We start from the raw sequence: 17,705 nt of genomic DNA on the forward strand, positions 1-17,705 counted from the left end.
TTACATTTACATTTACATTTAGTCATTTAGCAGACGCTTTTATCCAAAGCGACTTACAGATGAGGAAACATTGGAGGCAATTATAACAACATAGGCCACAAAATACAATAGTGCATCAAACTAGTCCATTAAAGCCTAGCACAGTATAAAAAGCTAAGAATAGTGAGGTTAGTAAGGTATTTTTTGTTTTTTTTTTATAAAGAAGGAGAGGGAAGAGAATAAGGAAAAATCAATCAGCGACGTATTGACGGAAGAGTTCAAACGTTTTCTGTAAGTCTCCACAAGGTTTTTACATTTTACACAAAGCCCATTTCTCCATGCAGCTCTCCTCTAGAGCAGTGATGTTTTGGGGCTGTTGCTGGGCAACACAGATTTTCAACTCCCTCCAAAGATTTTCTATGGGGTTGAGATCTGGACACTGGTTAGGTCACTCCGGGACCTTGAACTGCTTCTTACAAAGCCACTCCTTCATTGCCGGGTGGTGTGTTTGGGATCATTGTCATGCTGAAAGACCCAGCCACGATTTATCTTCAATGGAAGGAGGTTTTTACTCAAAATCTCACGAAACATGGCCCCATTCATTCTTTCCTTTACACGGATCAGTCGTCCTGGTAACTTTGCAGAAAAACTGCCCCAAAGCATGATGTCTACACCCCATGTTTCACATTATTATGATTATGGTGTTCTTTAGATGCAACTCGGCATTCTTTCTCCTCCAAATACGACAAGCTGAGTTTTTACCAAAAATATATATTTTGGTTTCATCTGACCATATGACATTCTCCCAATCCTCTTCTGGATCATCCAAATGCTCTCTAGCAAACTTCAGACGGCCCCAGACATGTCCTGGCTTAAGCAGGGGGACACATCTGGCACTGCAGGATTTGAGTCCCAGGCGACGTATTTTGTTACTGATGGTAGCCTTTGTTACTTTGGTCCCAGCTCTCTGCAGGTCATTCACTAGGTCCCCCCGTGTGCTTCTGTGATTTTTGCTCACCGTTCTTGTGATTATTTTAACCTCACAGGGTTATTTTCCACCATAATTTGTAAATAAATTCTTAAACAATCAGACAATGTGATTTTTTGGATATTTTTCTCATTCTGCCTCTCATAGATGAAGTGTACCTATGATGAAAATTACAGGCCTCTCTCATCTTCTTAAGTGGGAGAACTTGCACAATTGGTGGCTGACTAAATACTTTTTTTGACCCACTGTATGTATACTGTAAATAACATTTTACATGTATTGACATTCTCTCAGGTTTTGGATGCAATTGTTCCCTTGTTCTCTGTGGAAATGTTAAGAATTGTTCTCTGCTTTCAGTGATTACATTGCAAAAAATGTTTCTTTACTTAAAAAAAGCCAATCCACACAGAACAAACTAAAACAAGATAAAGCAAGTAAAGCAAAAACAAAATCATCATGCCAATAAATTCCTAATTGCAAGCTTCATATTTAAAATGTAACAATTTATAAATGTTGATACAGTATACACACATATATTGTAATGCTCACCAGAAAAAATACTTTGAGAGGTAAAACGTATACCTTCTATTTACATTTATCTTTATATTTTTATGTTAGTTGTAGAAAAATTAGCTTGTAAGAATTAGTTCTATTAAAAGTACATTAAATCAACTTTAGATTACAGAAAAATCTGGCTACATCCAAAACACAAAAAATTAATTGCTTCTAAATGATTTGTGTTGTTTTTCCATGTAAAGACTCATAAACCTTCACATTTTCAGACCGCTGTGGACAGTCTGGGATCCCCGGTATTGGTAACGGAAGTTCCTCTGAAACCGCTTCTGCTCTCCTCGTCAATGGCACTCTCAATCTTTGACATAAATGAATAGCATTTCTTCTTTAAATCCTTTGCCATGAATGCATACAGGAATGGGTTTAGACAGCTGTTTGAGCAGGCAATTGTAATGATTATATATTGCGCAGAGTGAAAGATTGGGTTATCCTCCTCCATACTCAACTCCACTATAGAAAGAATTTGAAATGGCATCCAGCAGAGGAAAAAAATCACGATCAAAAGTGTCATGATCTTGTAGGGCTTGTTGGATTTGGATATGTGGTTCTCTTTAAGTTTACAAATCAGGATGGAGTAGCACATGCAAATACTCAGGAATGGAATCAAAAACCCGAATGTAAATCGAATGAACACAGCAGTTTGGTGATGTCCCTCATAGTCGTTATAACATATTGTTAATGTTTGTGTGACATGCAGGATTTTTCTGAATTTCGCCGCTGGTATACTTAACAAAACCGATATGAGCCAAGCCAACCCAACAACAGCATTGGCTTTGGCTATAAAGCGATTATTCTGGGCCCATACAGGACACCTGACAGTCAGGCAGCGGTCCACACTTATGATGACAAGAATGAAGATGCTACTGTACATGTTGACAAACATCACAAAAGATGTGAACTTGCACATGAAGAGTCCAAAAGGCCAGTTGTTTGTGACTAATTTGACTATAGTTAAGGGGAGGGTGCTGCAGAAAATGAAATCAGACAAAGCCAGGCTCAGGTACCATGTGGTGTTTACTGTCTTCTTCATCTTGAAACCAGCAATCCAGATCACCGCTCCATTTCCAATAATGCCAAGCAGGAAAATGATCACATTTAAAATAACAGAGAAAACCCATGCTGTTCCCCGGACATGTGCAGGACTTCCTTCTGAAGTGCGATTGTCTGCCAACTCAAACATCATGTCTTTGTAGTTTTCGTAATCGACATAGTGTCCTTCAGTAGTTGAGGTCATAATGTCTCTATTGCCTGGAGTAACCAGTTAGAATTGAATGGAGAAAATGTTCTGTAACAAAACAACATATTTTTTTTAAAGCAAGAAATATGACTAAGCAGAGAGAGTTGCATATTTCATAATATTCCCTGTAGATCAGTGAGTAGAGCATGGCGCTAGCAACGCAAAGGGGAAGGGTTCCATTCCCGTTGAACAAACATACTGTACTGATAAAAATGTATGCATTTCCTACTGCATCACATATCTTTTTATTCAGGTATTTTTGTGGATATTTAATAAAGAAATGTTTTGCATCTCTCATAGCTTCGTATTTTTCTACTTGAAAACGTTTCTAATGCTCCAAGTGACCTTAAAAGGGACCATACCTGAGACAAGAATACATCAGCCCTGAGCCTTATAATCTCAACCATACACTTTATGAAATTTGAATAATTTGTTAAAAGCACAGCCATTTCAGTTCTTTTATTTACAATTAAAACACATTTCGCAAGGGTCAAATTTATTCATATTGATCAATATTAGAAGTTATTTGTAGAGAGTGTGGCAAAATTCTACTTAGATACATCAGTATCTATTACAATTCTGGAGAATGTTTTATGAACGTGTTAGTCAGATGCTTTTTAATGCGTTTACTGCTATGTGCCATTAAAACATTCTCTGATCACTCAAATCCCTGATGCATATTTGTCTTGTGACCAAAATAACACAGAACTTACCTCACAAAGTATGCTGTTAGTCTCACAATGTCCTTTGCAATGCTTCACATACAGCTGCTGGGTTTATGATACACTTATTTCCTCTCTGAGATGCGTCAAAGTTCTGAGAAATTAGATGGTATCACTTCACAAGTGCTACCTCCTTTAAAATGGTTAAATGTGAGAGTGCATTGCCGATGTGCAACATGTTTACCGCCTTAACCGTAATGACGAGGGTGATGCTGTAATGTACGGCACAATCATTGCAGTCAAAGAAAAAAAGTTTATTAGTTACAGTAAAAGTTTCAGTTTAACGTCATGTTAATTATAAACACAGACTGTACACAACAAATGGTACTGTAAAGGCGAATGCTTTCAAAAGTTAAGTAGAATAACTGTGGTGCCAAAGCTACAGACTAATGGCATATTCATTGCACTTTTTTTAACACTTTATGAATTTAAGAGTAGAGTTTAAACTCAAAACTTCTTCAACCGGCCAAAACTTAAATTATTGATCATTTAATGGACAGAGATATTGTCATGTAATGACCACATTAAAACATTTTTACAGTAGTGACCTAAACAGTCTTACATCTTCTCATCTTACATCAGCAATCCATTTGAATTATACATAATGACAATTTAATTTCTAAATCATAAAAATATAATGCTATATTTCATTGATGTACATTTTGGCAGACAACCGATATTTATTTAACATCGAAAGTCAATAATATATTGGCAGATATACAGTATCTAAATAATAATATGACATTTTCTGAGACTGAAACTAAAGGCTAAAAGTGGGCAAATGCTTATAACATTTACTGGAGAAAACAAGGTAACCATAAGTTCAATTTTTTGCCTAAAATCATGTACCAAGCCTGCTTTACACTAGTTAAAGATCTTTTAAACTTTTCTGTTATCAATTTTTTAGATAAACAAATGAGATGTTCTTCTAGAGCGACCCAGAACAGTATTCTTAATAGCCACAAGTCTAACAGGTTTTAAAACCGAAAGCCTTCGGCCAGCCATCGGCTTCAAACAATATGCTTTTGTTCCTATAATTTACACATTCATACATATCTACATAGTGTACCTACATTAACAATGTTTTGCTAATAGCGGAAAGTGAATGATCATGATAGAAAGACAGTACCGTACTGGAATTCAACTGTGAGCAGTGTGTACCAAAAGTTTGTTCATAGACAGAAAATTATTTATCGTCTATTATTTATCGACCTGATTTTATTATCATTTATACTTTAGATATGAGTGGATGCTTTGGCATCTACCGAGCTCGAGCGAGATAGGTATCGACTCATTGTCCGTCCCTCCTCACCAATGGCATTCTCAATCTTTGACAATATGGAGCTCTTGAATTTCTTTCTGAAGTCATTTCCCATGAAAACATACAAAACAGGGTTCAGAAAGCTGTTGGCAGCAACAACGGTGGTTCCAATTCTCAACCCGTGTGCTACGACCTCATTGAAATGAAAGCTGTGGTTAATTTCAATGAGCACAAACGTGTGGTATGGCATCCAGCACAGGAAGAATGTGAGGATTAGAGCCGTCATAATTTTAAACGGTTTGCTGGATTTTGCCATGTGCAAAGCTCTGAGTCTACAAAGGATGATGGTGTAACAGACGATGATGAGCAGAAACGGAATCACAAATCCAAAAATAAAACGACTTAAAGCGATGGTTTCGTGAGTATACATGCTGGATGTGTAGTTGTTCATACAGCGGTTTGTACCCAAGTGATTCTGGACATCACGGTATACCATCGAAGGAATGCTTAGGGCTGCGGAGAAGACCCACGCAAGCACGATTATTAGAGATGCTTTTCCGATAGTACGATGATTCTGGGCCCAGACAGGAAACATGACAGCTACACATCGATCCACGCTGATGATGACGAGGAGGAAGATGCTGCTGAACATATTGAGGAACATAACAAAGGACGTGAATTTACACATGAAGAGACCGAAGATCCAGTCGTAGGTTACGCTGTAGACGATGTTGAAAGGCAAACAGGAGCAAAATATAAAGTCAGACACAGCCAAACTCAGGTACCAGGTAGTATTGACTGACTTCTTCATGGCGAAACCCGCAATCCAGATAACTACGCCATTTCCTCCGATGCCCAGCAAAAATATGATCACGTTGACCACCAGCAACAACAGGCACATAACCTGAGTGAAACATGTGGTGGTGTGGACTTTAAAAGAAACCTCCTCACCTATAGTTTCTGAATTATTGTACGTGTTGTTTTCGTAATTATAGTCAGAATTGTAAGTAAACTCAAAATCTGCTGACTCCATTGCAATTCACGATGATGTCCTCGAATTCCTTTAAATGTAAAACAAAGATATTTTATTGAAGTTTTCCGGTAATACCAAAACCAAGGTTGCTAGATTATAATTTCAAGAGGAAAAAAAGTGTTCAGTTATCAGTAATTACTATTTAAAAAAGGGTATATTTAGTATATGAGATGTTTAAAAAGTTGATAAGACCCTGAATATACATTTTCAAAGCTCAACACTTACAGAGTAAATAAATATGCAGAAATGTTAAAAATAACAAGGCAGTTTCTCACCTCAGTGTTTTGCGCGTAACTGTGCCAATACTTATCTCACATCTGATCTGTGACATTTAAACCTGATGTCATACTCCCTCTCTTGTGCAATAATGTGCATGACTTCTGATGCAGTAACTTCCTCAAAAACACTTCCACAACTTTGTTTTTTTTCCTCATCAAAAACATCCCCTAATTTCACTTCTTCATTGTACTTTTAGGACACATTCTTCAGAGAAGACAGATCATTACACAGAAGTAACCTATAGACATATAGAACTTATGGGGTGAAAATGATAAAGGTGTACCCAAGCTCCACGCATACCCAGTTAGTCTGGTCTGTCTTTGAATTGGGCCATTGGGCCTATTTTGAATTTTGATGGGTCTAGTATAAACGGTGTTTCGTTTCACACTGATGGAGCTATAGTTGATTCACGCCTGCATCGCAGCTCAGTACACATTCAAAATTAATTTCTTACCAAACATTTTCATTCTGTTTTCCAGTACAAAAATCTTAAATCAAGATGCATCCTTTTGATGAGTAAAATAACCCAAGAAAAATATGTTTTTTTTGTCTAAAAACAAGAAATTTGCTAATCAAGAAAATGCACATTGACTTCAGAAATTGTACTGGAAAACAAGACCAAAATAGGTGGGAAGAATTGTAGTTTTGCTGTGTATAGGCGGTGTGTTATGTGCAGGGGACACCACGTTCAATCTCAGGAGGTGCCAAAGAATATTAGTTACTCACCAAATGCTTTCAAGATATAGGATTTTGTTTTTGACTGTAATTACCTAAATGCCGCAACTGTTTATCGAAAACAGATCAAATACTGATGCATTATAAATCATAATAAATCTGTTTGTCAACATTTAATAAAACTGTCATGCTCATGGTAATGCTTTTTTATTAAAATAATTATCAGAATGATTTTTCTCACATTCATGAAGCTACAGACCCTGAAGCTAAGGGTGGTGCATTGACCTCAACTATCATAACCCTCTTGGATAAAATAGTCCCATTATAGATATGCCTTGGATGACTATTCAAATTAAAGATCTGATAAAGGCGCATTTTGTTGTCCGGTGACGCTCTTATATGAAATTAAAAGCAACCATAGCCAAAAAATCAAGTGCTCAAAGAAACAATATTACCAGCATGAGGTGGAGGAACTACAATGCTCCAAGCCTAAACAATGGTTTAAGTCTGTGAAGGCTTTAATGGGGATGGAAGGAGAAAGGAGAAACATTGTGCGACGTGAGAGTGACATTCTGGCAAGGCACTTCACTTCTGTGTGGAACAATTCCACACACCACGACATTTCATAGTAAGTCGTAAACATCACTGTTGAGTCCAGCTGCTTTCAATTTCAGCAGCTAGTAGAATGGGTAAATAGGGTTTGGATGTTTAATATTAACAAAGTTGTCTATGTTTAAAATCTTTGGGGGGGCATGCAACCCACAACACTGTGCTTCTAATGCCATGCTTTAACCAGTGAGCCACAGAAACCATGAGCTTAACTGCTTAGTATTTAATAAAATATGAAAATATTTCATATATTACTATTTAATGATGCCTGTCAAAAAGCATATTTGAAAGAATTTTTTATTTTATTTTTGGCCTATAGTCCTGGGAAGTAAGGGGACAAGGGATGACAGCACTTTTTGTTATGAAAATAATTACTGTTTCAATATAAGCTGCACTTTTCTGTAGAAGGCAAGATTAAACAGAGCATTAGGATCAGTGGTTAGAGCCATTTAATTTCAACACAATAATAAACACAAACGTTCTTCAGCATTTAACATGCTTTTCTGCAGAGGGGTAATTTTGTGCAGGAAGATGATGAAGAGCATTTGCATCAGTGGTTAAAGCTCTTGCTCGGAGTGGGGTACAATTTAGTTTGTGAATCTATTCTGACCACAGTCAGAGAGCTTAGGGAACAGACCTTGACATTTCTTACTCCTCAGTAGCCTGCACATTATAACAAATAATAAAAACAGTGTTCTCCTTTAAGCAGGAAACACACAGATGGGCTATTATTAACTGTCATCATTTAAGTAAAATGTAAATAGCCCCATGGCAGCCTAATAACAGGAAACTTTACCACAGAACAAGCATGCATGGTCTGCACATTTCAAGTGAAACAACCAGACCACCCAGCATACATATACAACCCACAAACCCACTGCGCTCAAACGCAAACATGCATACAAAAACTTTTTCTGTACTGTCTTTCACCTAATTACAAGTATTTGTCAAGTAAGTTAAATGTTATGATTGATGTAATGTAATGAACATTTTAAGGATTATTGATGCGGTTCAATTAACATCACAACTGGATACATAAGGCGATCAAAAAAGCAACTTTACTTTTGGTCGGAAGAGGGTAGATGAATCAGACTTCAGAAGTAAGTCTGTGTCACCACTGCTGGTAGATCCAATAAATTGCTCTAAATAAAACAGTTGTCAAATATACAAATTTAACCAGGTGGTGTTTACTGGCCTTTATTTTGCTGAAACATATCTTCATCATCGCGTGCATGGCAGAGGCTACGTCCAATATCCCCACTTGCAGTCTTTGCTTGACTACTTTCATGACTTATTTCCCGTGTTTGGCACAAGTGTTCTAGTGGGCGTGAAGATCCCAAGTCAGCATATAGTATTTCTAACCCAAAAAAGTCTCATTTTATATCCAGAACTTGATGCATGATGGGATACACTTAGCCCTGAATACGGTTGTTGCTAGAGGGGATAAAGCTAAAGCCAAAGTGCAAAATCTCGCCGTATAATAACAATAAATTACATTCACTAAATCCTACTCCTATTTGAGTTGGGAAATACGGGGCGTGGAGGATCACGGTTGCAGACGTGGTGGTCGACGTGGGACTGATCATGTTTACAGTGTCCCTTCGGTCTACGTGCAGCTTAGCTCCCAGGATTTCGCAGATGCATCTAAGAATTGGAAAGGACTGAGACGTTTGGACGATTTTGTACAAAGGACCTTGTGAGTAATTTTAATTTTGACCTAATTGTTTAAGATGTCGGACTCTGAGGAACTGCCTGTAGGGGGTAAGGCGTTCCTTTTTTTTGTGATCAACATTTTTATTGTTTTCCAAATGAAGGGGGGAGGGGGGGTTAGAGACATAACCAAATACATGTGACTATATGAAAAGAAAAAAAAACATACAAAAAAAACATCACAATGGTAAGAAAACACATAAAACAATAGAGAACATTTTCGGCAGTGTTTTGCAACAATGATTGCCTAGCTGTTGTCCCTGGTCCAAGAGATCGTGGTTGACAATGTTGACAAGGCTATGGATCCAGAATGATTTCATGCATATATCGGGAAAGAACCAATTTTTCAAAATAGTTTTCTTTGCAGACGTAAACCCTGCAAATACCATTTTGAACTGAATTTGCTTTAGATTTATATCACAATTATCATTAAGGAGACAGAAACCAGGATTGGGAACATAGAAAATATCAAGAATATCCGCTAAAACTGAATTTACATGCAACCAGAACTTAGAGATAACTGGACACTCCCAAAACATGTGTAAAAATGTCCCAGGTGAGGCAGTGTTGCATAAATGACAGTTGTGAGTAGGTTGTAGTTTCATCTGGAATCTCCTATAAGGTGTGATATAGGCTCTATGAATAGTTTTGAAGTGAATTAGTTGGTGAGCTAGGTTCTTAGAAGTCATACTTAGATTACTCCATATCCTCTCCCAATCAAGTTTTATATTTAAACTCCCCAACTCCCTATTCCATATGGATTCAATTGGAAGAGCCTTAGCACTATGCTGGATCAACGCACTATATATCAAAGAGACAGAAGATCTGCCCAGTAACGGTGCAATCCATTGTAACATAGGATGTGAGGGTAGAGGAGAGTTCCAGGGAACTCCGTACGTTTTTAAGGCTGATCTTAGCTGAAAGTAAACAAAATAAGAGGACACAGGAAGCGAAAAGCGTGTTCTTAAATCTTGGATGGAGCAAAGACCTTGAGTATCATATATATCTCCTAATGTATTCACCCCAAGGGATGACCAAGATCAGGGCCGCTGCTAGCCATTTTGGTGCCCTAAGCATAATTCCATTATGATAATTCCCCCCCCCCTAAAAGGTGCAAACTTTTCTTCAGTAAACAGAATAGTAAAACAAAAAATATCAATGTTTAACAGTAAAATCTCAAGTCAGATTGCAAGCTGCACCGAAATTAATGTTACTCGCCCCGCTCGACACGGTCTTCGAACCGACGTCGGTCCGATTGGGAGACGAGCGCTCTAACGAGGAGGCTAAAGCGTCTCAGTTGATTGATAGTGAGGTTTACACACTACATAGCTCTTCACTAGCTGGCCTCTGTCAAACTGCGTCAGGCGCACGCGCGATCAACCGGCACTGCCGTGGTGTGGATGGGGTGATATGGGATTGTTCGGCCGTTTTTTTTTTACATATACATGGCTAAAATATGCCTTAAAATTTTTAAAATTCATCAGGCTATTTTTGGTGCCCCCTCGGCACTTGGTGCCCTACGCACAGTGCGTGATGCGCGTGGTGGGAGCGGCGGCGCTGACCAAGATGGTTGATTGAATGGTTTGTTGCCACATAAAAACACTGGTTATGCCATAGTGGCATGTTCTGATAGAATTTAGGTGAGCCGCCCATCCACCGTTCTGCTTTCTTCCACACTTGAATAGAGTTAGCAATGATGGGCCCAAAATTATTTTTTATTGTTCCGATTGCTACCCTGGAGAATAGTATGTCTTGCAGCTTGTGTGGAAATATCTTGTCAGATTCAATCAGTCGCCATGCAGTGGTAGACTGCGGATCCGCCCATGTGCTGAGTGCTCTGATCTGGAATGCCCAATAATAAAGTTCAACGTTCAGTACTGCCAGTCCACCCAACAGTTTAGGTCGTTGCAGTGTATTCAGACGAACCCTGGGCCGTCTACCTTCCCAAATAAAACTGGAAATCATGGAGCGAATGTCTTTAAAGTAATTTGGAGGGGGGCAGAGTGGTAACATAAAGAAGAGGAAATTAAGACGGGGCAATATGTTCATTTTGATTGTATTAATTCTACCTTGAAGAGACGTTTTTAGATTCCTCCATCTATGAATGTCTGATTTTATTTTGCTTGGCATAGTATTGAAGTTGTCTCTGTTCATTTTATGTATGTTTTTATAAATCGTAATGCCCAGATATGTAAAAGAGCTTTTGGACTGAACATAGACGGGAATAGGAACATTTGTGTGTATCCTATTTAGAGCCATAAGAGCAGATTTTGTCCAATTAATTTTATAGCCTGACAGGTTGCTAAAATGATCAAATTCCTTAATTATTGGGTGAATAGAGGTGTCAAAGTTATCTAAGAACAAAATGATATCATCCGCATACAGAGATATAATATGCTTATGGTGACCAATTTCCATAGGGGAGGCCGTAGATTGCCTAATAGCTTGCGCTAGAGGTTCCAGAGACAGACAGAATAAAAGTGGCGAGAGTGGACACCCCTGTCTTGTACCACGCTGTAGGGTGAAAGGAGAAGAGATTATGTAACCTGTTAAAACACTTGCTAACGGTGAGTGGTAGAATGCCTTGATCCTTGCTATAAAATTATGCCTGAAACCGAAACGTTGCAAAACTGCCCACATATATTTCCACTCTAACCTATCGAAGGCTTTCTCTGCGTCGAGTGAAAATACAGCACAAGGATTTGGGTGTGTCTCTGCAACCTCTATAATGTGTAGCAGCCTTCTCATATTATCAGATGCATAGCGCCCCTTGATAAATCCTGTTTGATCCTCATTGACTAGAGATTGAATAACTTGTTCCAGACGTAGAGCGAGTACTTTGGCATATATTTTAAGATCGCTTGTAAGTAGAGATATCGGTCTAAAACTAGAGCACTCAAAAGGATCTTTCCCCTTTTTCAACTCCCAAGCTATGAGCAAACGCACGCACACATGACCAGATCAGATGCACCCATCCCAAACATATTAAAAGTAAATTTTTAACCAGATACTAATTTACTAACGTATTAATTAAGGCAAAACATAACATTTCAACTTCCTTACCAACATGAATATTAAATAATTTAAACTGATTACTTCATTAAACCTTAGGTAAACGCATACAGTAAATCCAATTCAGCATATTACAGAGGGACATATTTCCGCTTTTGAGTGGAGCTCCACTCGCCCCTATTGGAATTTTCTTGGATGATTTGGAACGTGACAAAACTAAGAAGTTTACATGTGCAGCTGAGGCCTGTTCTTGTGGACAGATTGAGATTTCGTTTTCAAAAAGTTGCCACTACCATATTGCTGTCATTTTTGTTGCATTACGGTATTTATTTTGTTAAATACATATTGTTCGTTTACATGATTTGTGGATAATTGCATTTTTTACAGGGTATCCACAGAGGCCTTGTATAGGCTATGCATGTGACCCATGTATTAAACAGAGCTAAAAAAAACTTTTTTCCATACCAAACTGGATGGAGCCCCCTCGGGCTTATGGGGGTCAAGGGGCACTGGCCCCATTGGCCCGTTTAGTAATCCATCCCTGGGAAAGTGACATCAATGCATAACCTCTATAGAGGTTATGGACGTGTCGTCACTTTACCAGGTGAACTCCACGTGAGCATGGCGGAGCGTTCCCTCCTGGGTGTCAAAACACTCAGCAAAATGACTGCTTACAATATCAGGAAACACAATTCCGTGCAACATTTCAGTGTCCAGGTGCAACACCTGATTCCTTTGTAAGTCAGGCAAGTCAAAAGGTACAGCGTCTAGTCCAACTGCTTGTAATTTCAGCAAATAATTGCATGTTTTAGCCCCGGATTCTTTGTTTCTTTACCATTTAGGGGAATGTATCCTGGTGCTGAAGGTCGCGTGTCTCAGTGTTCACGTGGGAAAGGGACGTCGATGCATACCCTCTATTGACCTCTGGCAGCCATTTTAAGTTCATGGCTCTTACCCTTTCTGGATCCTACAAATGCTTAGCATTTATATGTTAATTCAATAAACACAAATTTACAGCAAGATAGAAAATAAACAAATACACAGAGAAAAATATACAAAAGACTGCACTGGGATCATGACCGAACACACACGATATTCTGATACATTAACATCAACATCTTAAAACAGTCCATGATGTTATCAGCGCCGGCATTCAGACCATGTAGTGCAATATATGTATGAGATATGTATGTATATATATGTACAGTCTCATTGTCACAAGATTACGCAGTGACAGTGATAAAAAAAGAATAAATTAAAATAGAAGAATACAGTTTATGTATTTGTTTAAAAGCAGATATGCTGTTCTTTCATTTGATATATTGTTTGTCCGTATATTCATTACAGGAAATGTACTCTGATCCATCAAAGTTTAGTGAAAATGTTAAAAACGCTGGCGCTGGCCCAATCACGAGACATATTTATGAAGCAATAATCTTCTACCCAACCTGTCTAACCTGTTAAGTCAGACAAGTCAGAATGAATATCAACATCCAATAAGATTATTCCAATCACATGGCTGATCTAAGGCATGGGTCTTCAACCGGGGGTGGAACTGCAAGTGATCCGCTAATTACTGTTTACTCAAAGGCAACTTTTTGTAATTTATTAATTTTTTCAAGAATTTAAGATAATTTTCATTGAAGCTCCTGCACATTGTAATTTTAGCCTGCGTGCGGACAAAAACATCCATTCAGGCAGCAGAAGGGATTAAAGAAACCAGTAGGTCCAAAATCAAATAAGTATCCATGTCTTTCTTTCAAGACTGTAAATTTAGAATCAGTGCATTCTCCTTCTCACTTCCGATAAATTCAGAGTATGCAATGAAGGAGTTACTAGCTTAAAGAGTCGAGTTCAACTCGCATGAACAGGAGAAACGGATTCCGCACCTTGAGGCTTACTCTCGTCGGTGGAGTCTCAGAGTTCATGGGGTACCTGAAAGTGAACGAGAAGATGTTTGCAAGCATCTTCTACCAGACGCCAAAGACAAACTTCCGGATGCCAAGGACACCGTTCATTGCCTGGGTCGCAAACGTCTGAACGACAGCAAGACCAGAGGAATCATCGTCCAGTTTACATCAGTTTAGCGCTGCTAAAGATTCAAATGTTCTAAAAAATAACAACCTGAAAATTTCCAAGGATCTGTCTCCAGCAGAAAGAGAACGAAGAAGCAATCTATGGCCCATCGTGGAAAAGGCGAGAAAAAAGAACAAGCGAGCTCACTTCGTGGGTGGAAGAGCTTTTGTCGAAGGATCTGAAGTATTCCCTCCTGACTAATGGGTTTCTCGTTTATTCTGATCATCTTTTGACTTTAATACTGATTCCATCCTCTTGTCTGGTTGGCCCTTTTCGGTGTTCTGGTCTATCATCAGTCAGTTCTGCCCAGGATACCGAAGACACTCGTCTGACGGTGCTACACTCTTTGTTAATGTAAGACATTTAAAATTTTGTTTAAATAGTTCTATTTTTCTTTCTTTTTTCATATATATTGAAACCGTCTAGTATGTTTCAGACACTTGTGTTGTCTGGCTTGTATAATACAATACAGTCTCGTATCGATCTGGTATACTTATGTTTTCAAATTTCATTAAAAGTATTGCTATTGAATAAGTATTGGAATTTCCTACTGTATATCAATATCTTAATCAGATTGTTTGAGTTGCGGTTCTCATCATGCTCATTGCTTGACCGGTTAAAGCTCTTCACAACAAGTTTCTTGTTTAGCTTATCTAGGTCTATTCAACTCTTTTTTTTCTCCTTCTTTTTTCAATTTACTTTCATTTAGTTCATGTCTTTAGCTGTTGTTTCTTTTAATGCTAGAGGGCTAAGAAATCTTACTAAGTGAAAGGCTGTTTTCTTTTATCTTAAACAATTCAAAACAGATTTTTGCTTCCTCCAAGAATGTCACTCAACTATAGAGGATCTTAATATCTGGAGGTCACAATGGGGACTGGACATATGGATGTCTCATGGTACGAGACATCAGCTGGTGTATGCACCTTAAAAAATCAGTTTAAAGGAAAGGTGTTGCATAATGTGAGTGATCTAGACAGACGTTATATCTGTCTCGTTACTGAAATATCTAATTTGACGTGTATTCCTGTTTGTGTTTATGGCTATGATCAGCAGAAAGAAAATTAAGCCTTTATTTGTCGTTTAGAGCAGGGGTTCCCAAACTTTTCAGACCGTGACCCCAATATTAGACTGCTGATGACCCGCGACCCGTTTAGATCTCAAAATACCGATTGCTGTTTAGCAAAACACCAAATATGCATCTAGCTAGCTAGCGCATGTTGTTGTGCTGTAAATTGTGATTGACGCTGTTACACTGTCGTAATTAATCGGAGCAAACAAAGTTTTATTTCCAGTTTATTTTAATTTATACTTGCATCATTACAACCTTTTTTAACATATAAATAAATACAAATAAAAAAAATTACGTTTCTGTAAATCATCTCGCGACCCCGCGCCCCCCACTCCGCGCCCCCCACTTTGGGAACTACTGGTTTAGAGGATCAGGTGTTAAAGTTAATAACTTAATACCTAATTCCATACTTCTTTTTGGTGGAGATTTTAATGTTGCCTTAGATGGCAGCATAGACTGATGGCCTCCAAAACTCCATGACAATACTAGTTTATACTTGAAAATGTTTACGCAAAGATCCTCATTAATCGATAGTTGGAGCGTGTTACATCCCTCTCAAAAGATGTTCAAATGGAGTAATAACTCTCTCTCTCTCTTCACAATCTAGAATTGACACGTGGCTTATCTCTAAAGAATTACTTCTTCTGATATTTTGCCATCACCTTTTTCTGACCACAAGAGTATCTTTATTCATACTAATTTTTCTGCTTCTGACATTATGCACAGATTCTCTTCTTACTGGAAACTTAACAACTCCATTCTCTCTTATTGGGAAGTAGAAGATGAAATTAACAAGATAATTCACAAAAATTGGAATAAAGCAAGAGAGGATAGTTACAGCAGCAATTGGGAATTTACTAAATATTAAATTGGCAAATATCTTATATAATATATAATATAAATTTAGTATTGATTTTTACAAAAAAGAAAAGAATTCAGTTATCTGCAAAATCACCAATCTTTTATCTAAAAATATGGATGATTTCCTTGACTGTGAAAAAGTCGAATTGGTTTATTTACAGTGCAAATTAGACAACATATATAAACATAAAGCTGAAGGGTATATATTAGATCGCACAGAAAATGGATTGAAGAGGGTGAACAAAACTCTGCATTTTTTCAGGTTGGAAAGACAGCAAGCTAAAAACAACCAAATTCAAGAACTAATGATTAATTGTAATATAAGTGATGACCCTAAAAGTATAGCAAAGTTCTGTGCCGACTTTTATAGTGATTTGTATACTTCAAAATTTTCTCAACAACATATGAATGATTTCTTTAAATCTTTACCTAATTTTTAATCATAGTATAGCACCATTCTTGTTAAAGGTTTATAAGGAAAGTATAGAAAAACTATTACTTCCAGCCACATTAAGTCAAGGATTAATAACTCTTATACCAAAATCAAATAAAGATCGCACTTAATTGACAATTGGCGCCCAATTACACTATTAAATAGTGATTATAAAATAATAGCTGCAGTCCTAGCAAAAAGATTAAAATCTGTTTGAACTTTATAATTGACGAAACACAGTCAGGATTTATGCAGAAAAGACACATTTCTAATATTGTACGGCTAGTGTTAGATATGTTAGACCAGGGCTCTTCAATTGGCGGCCTGCGAGCCGGACCTGGCCCCCGAGATATTTTGTAGTGGCCCTTGAAGTGTAATTTTGTTATTACATATGAGCAAAACCGTAGATTCGGCAGACACGTCTGTAAACAGCTGGCAGAAAAAGCAATAATAGAGGTACAGCGGATAATTTTTGGGTGTTGTACCTATATGCGCCAGTAGGTGGCTCCTATAAATTATGTTCTGTTGGGTGCATTGCTGTTGTTCTGTGTACGTTACAATATCTAGTCCTAGGCCTACCTGTTTTGGCCGGAAACATATTTTGACGGACCGCTCAAACTTGTCTCTTTCAAAGCCAGCAAGCAAACAAGACAAAATGTCTCTATCTATTTTAGGAAAAAGGAAAGTTGACTCAGAGAACAGGCAGTTCAACAATGAATGGACAGAGAAATATGCGTTTATTACAGTCAATGTGAAACCTGTCTGCCTAATCTGCAACGAGTGCCTTGCCGTGTGTAAAGAGTTTAATTTGAGAAGGCATTTCAAGACAATGCATGCTAACTTTGACACTACTTTCCCACTGGGATCCGTTGCCCGGAGCCAGAAGATATCGGGGCTTACATCTTGTTATGAGCAAAGACGTCGCATGTTGTTTCGGGCATGTACGGATCAAGAGAGGGCAACGGCAGCATCTTTGCGAGTGGCATGGATATTGGGCCAAAAGAAAAAGCCGTTTACAGATTCTGTGACAGTCAAGGAGTGTATGTTGGCATCCATTGAGGAGGTTGTAACAGACGAGAAAGCTCGAAAAAGCATTATCGACTTAATCAAGCAAATTCCAATATCTGACTCGTCAAATATGAGGAGAGTCGAGTGCCTTGCATCGGACGTTTTCGAGACGCTTTTGGA

The 17,705-nt window shown here is 38.0% G+C and overlaps 2 protein-coding genes across 3 annotated transcripts; both read right to left on the reverse strand.

Moving 5' to 3' along the window:
- Window positions 1-1,679: 1,679 nt before the first annotated feature.
- cmklrl2 (chemokine-like receptor 1 like 2) lies at window positions 1,680-3,533 on the reverse strand. Its single transcript, XM_079481128.1, has 2 exons — window positions 3,491-3,533; window positions 1,680-2,825 (listed from the first exon to the last, which is right to left on the reverse strand). The coding sequence occupies exon 2, from the start codon at window positions 2,772-2,774 to the stop codon at window positions 1,746-1,748; it is 1,029 nt and encodes a 342-aa protein (XP_079337254.1). The 5' UTR covers window positions 2,775-2,825; window positions 3,491-3,533; the 3' UTR covers window positions 1,680-1,745.
- Window positions 3,534-3,734: 201 nt separating this feature from the next.
- cmklr1 (chemokine-like receptor 1) lies at window positions 3,735-6,119 on the reverse strand. 2 transcript variants are annotated; one of them, XM_079481080.1, is made up of 2 exons: window positions 6,069-6,119; window positions 3,735-5,821 (listed from the first exon to the last, which is right to left on the reverse strand). In XM_079481080.1, the coding sequence occupies exon 2, from the start codon at window positions 5,791-5,793 to the stop codon at window positions 4,735-4,737; it is 1,059 nt and encodes a 352-aa protein (XP_079337206.1). In that variant the 5' UTR covers window positions 5,794-5,821; window positions 6,069-6,119; the 3' UTR covers window positions 3,735-4,734. The 2 variants fall into 2 exon arrangements, with proteins under 2 accessions (XP_079337206.1, XP_079337207.1); XM_079481081.1 differs by having other exon boundaries at window positions 6,019-6,074.
- Between the last annotated feature and the right edge of the window lie 11,586 nt (window positions 6,120-17,705).

Source organism: Barbatula barbatula (genome assembly GCF_947034865.1).
Source record: "Barbatula barbatula genome assembly, chromosome: 2".
Classification (NCBI taxonomy): Eukaryota; Metazoa; Chordata; class Actinopteri; order Cypriniformes; family Nemacheilidae; genus Barbatula; species Barbatula barbatula.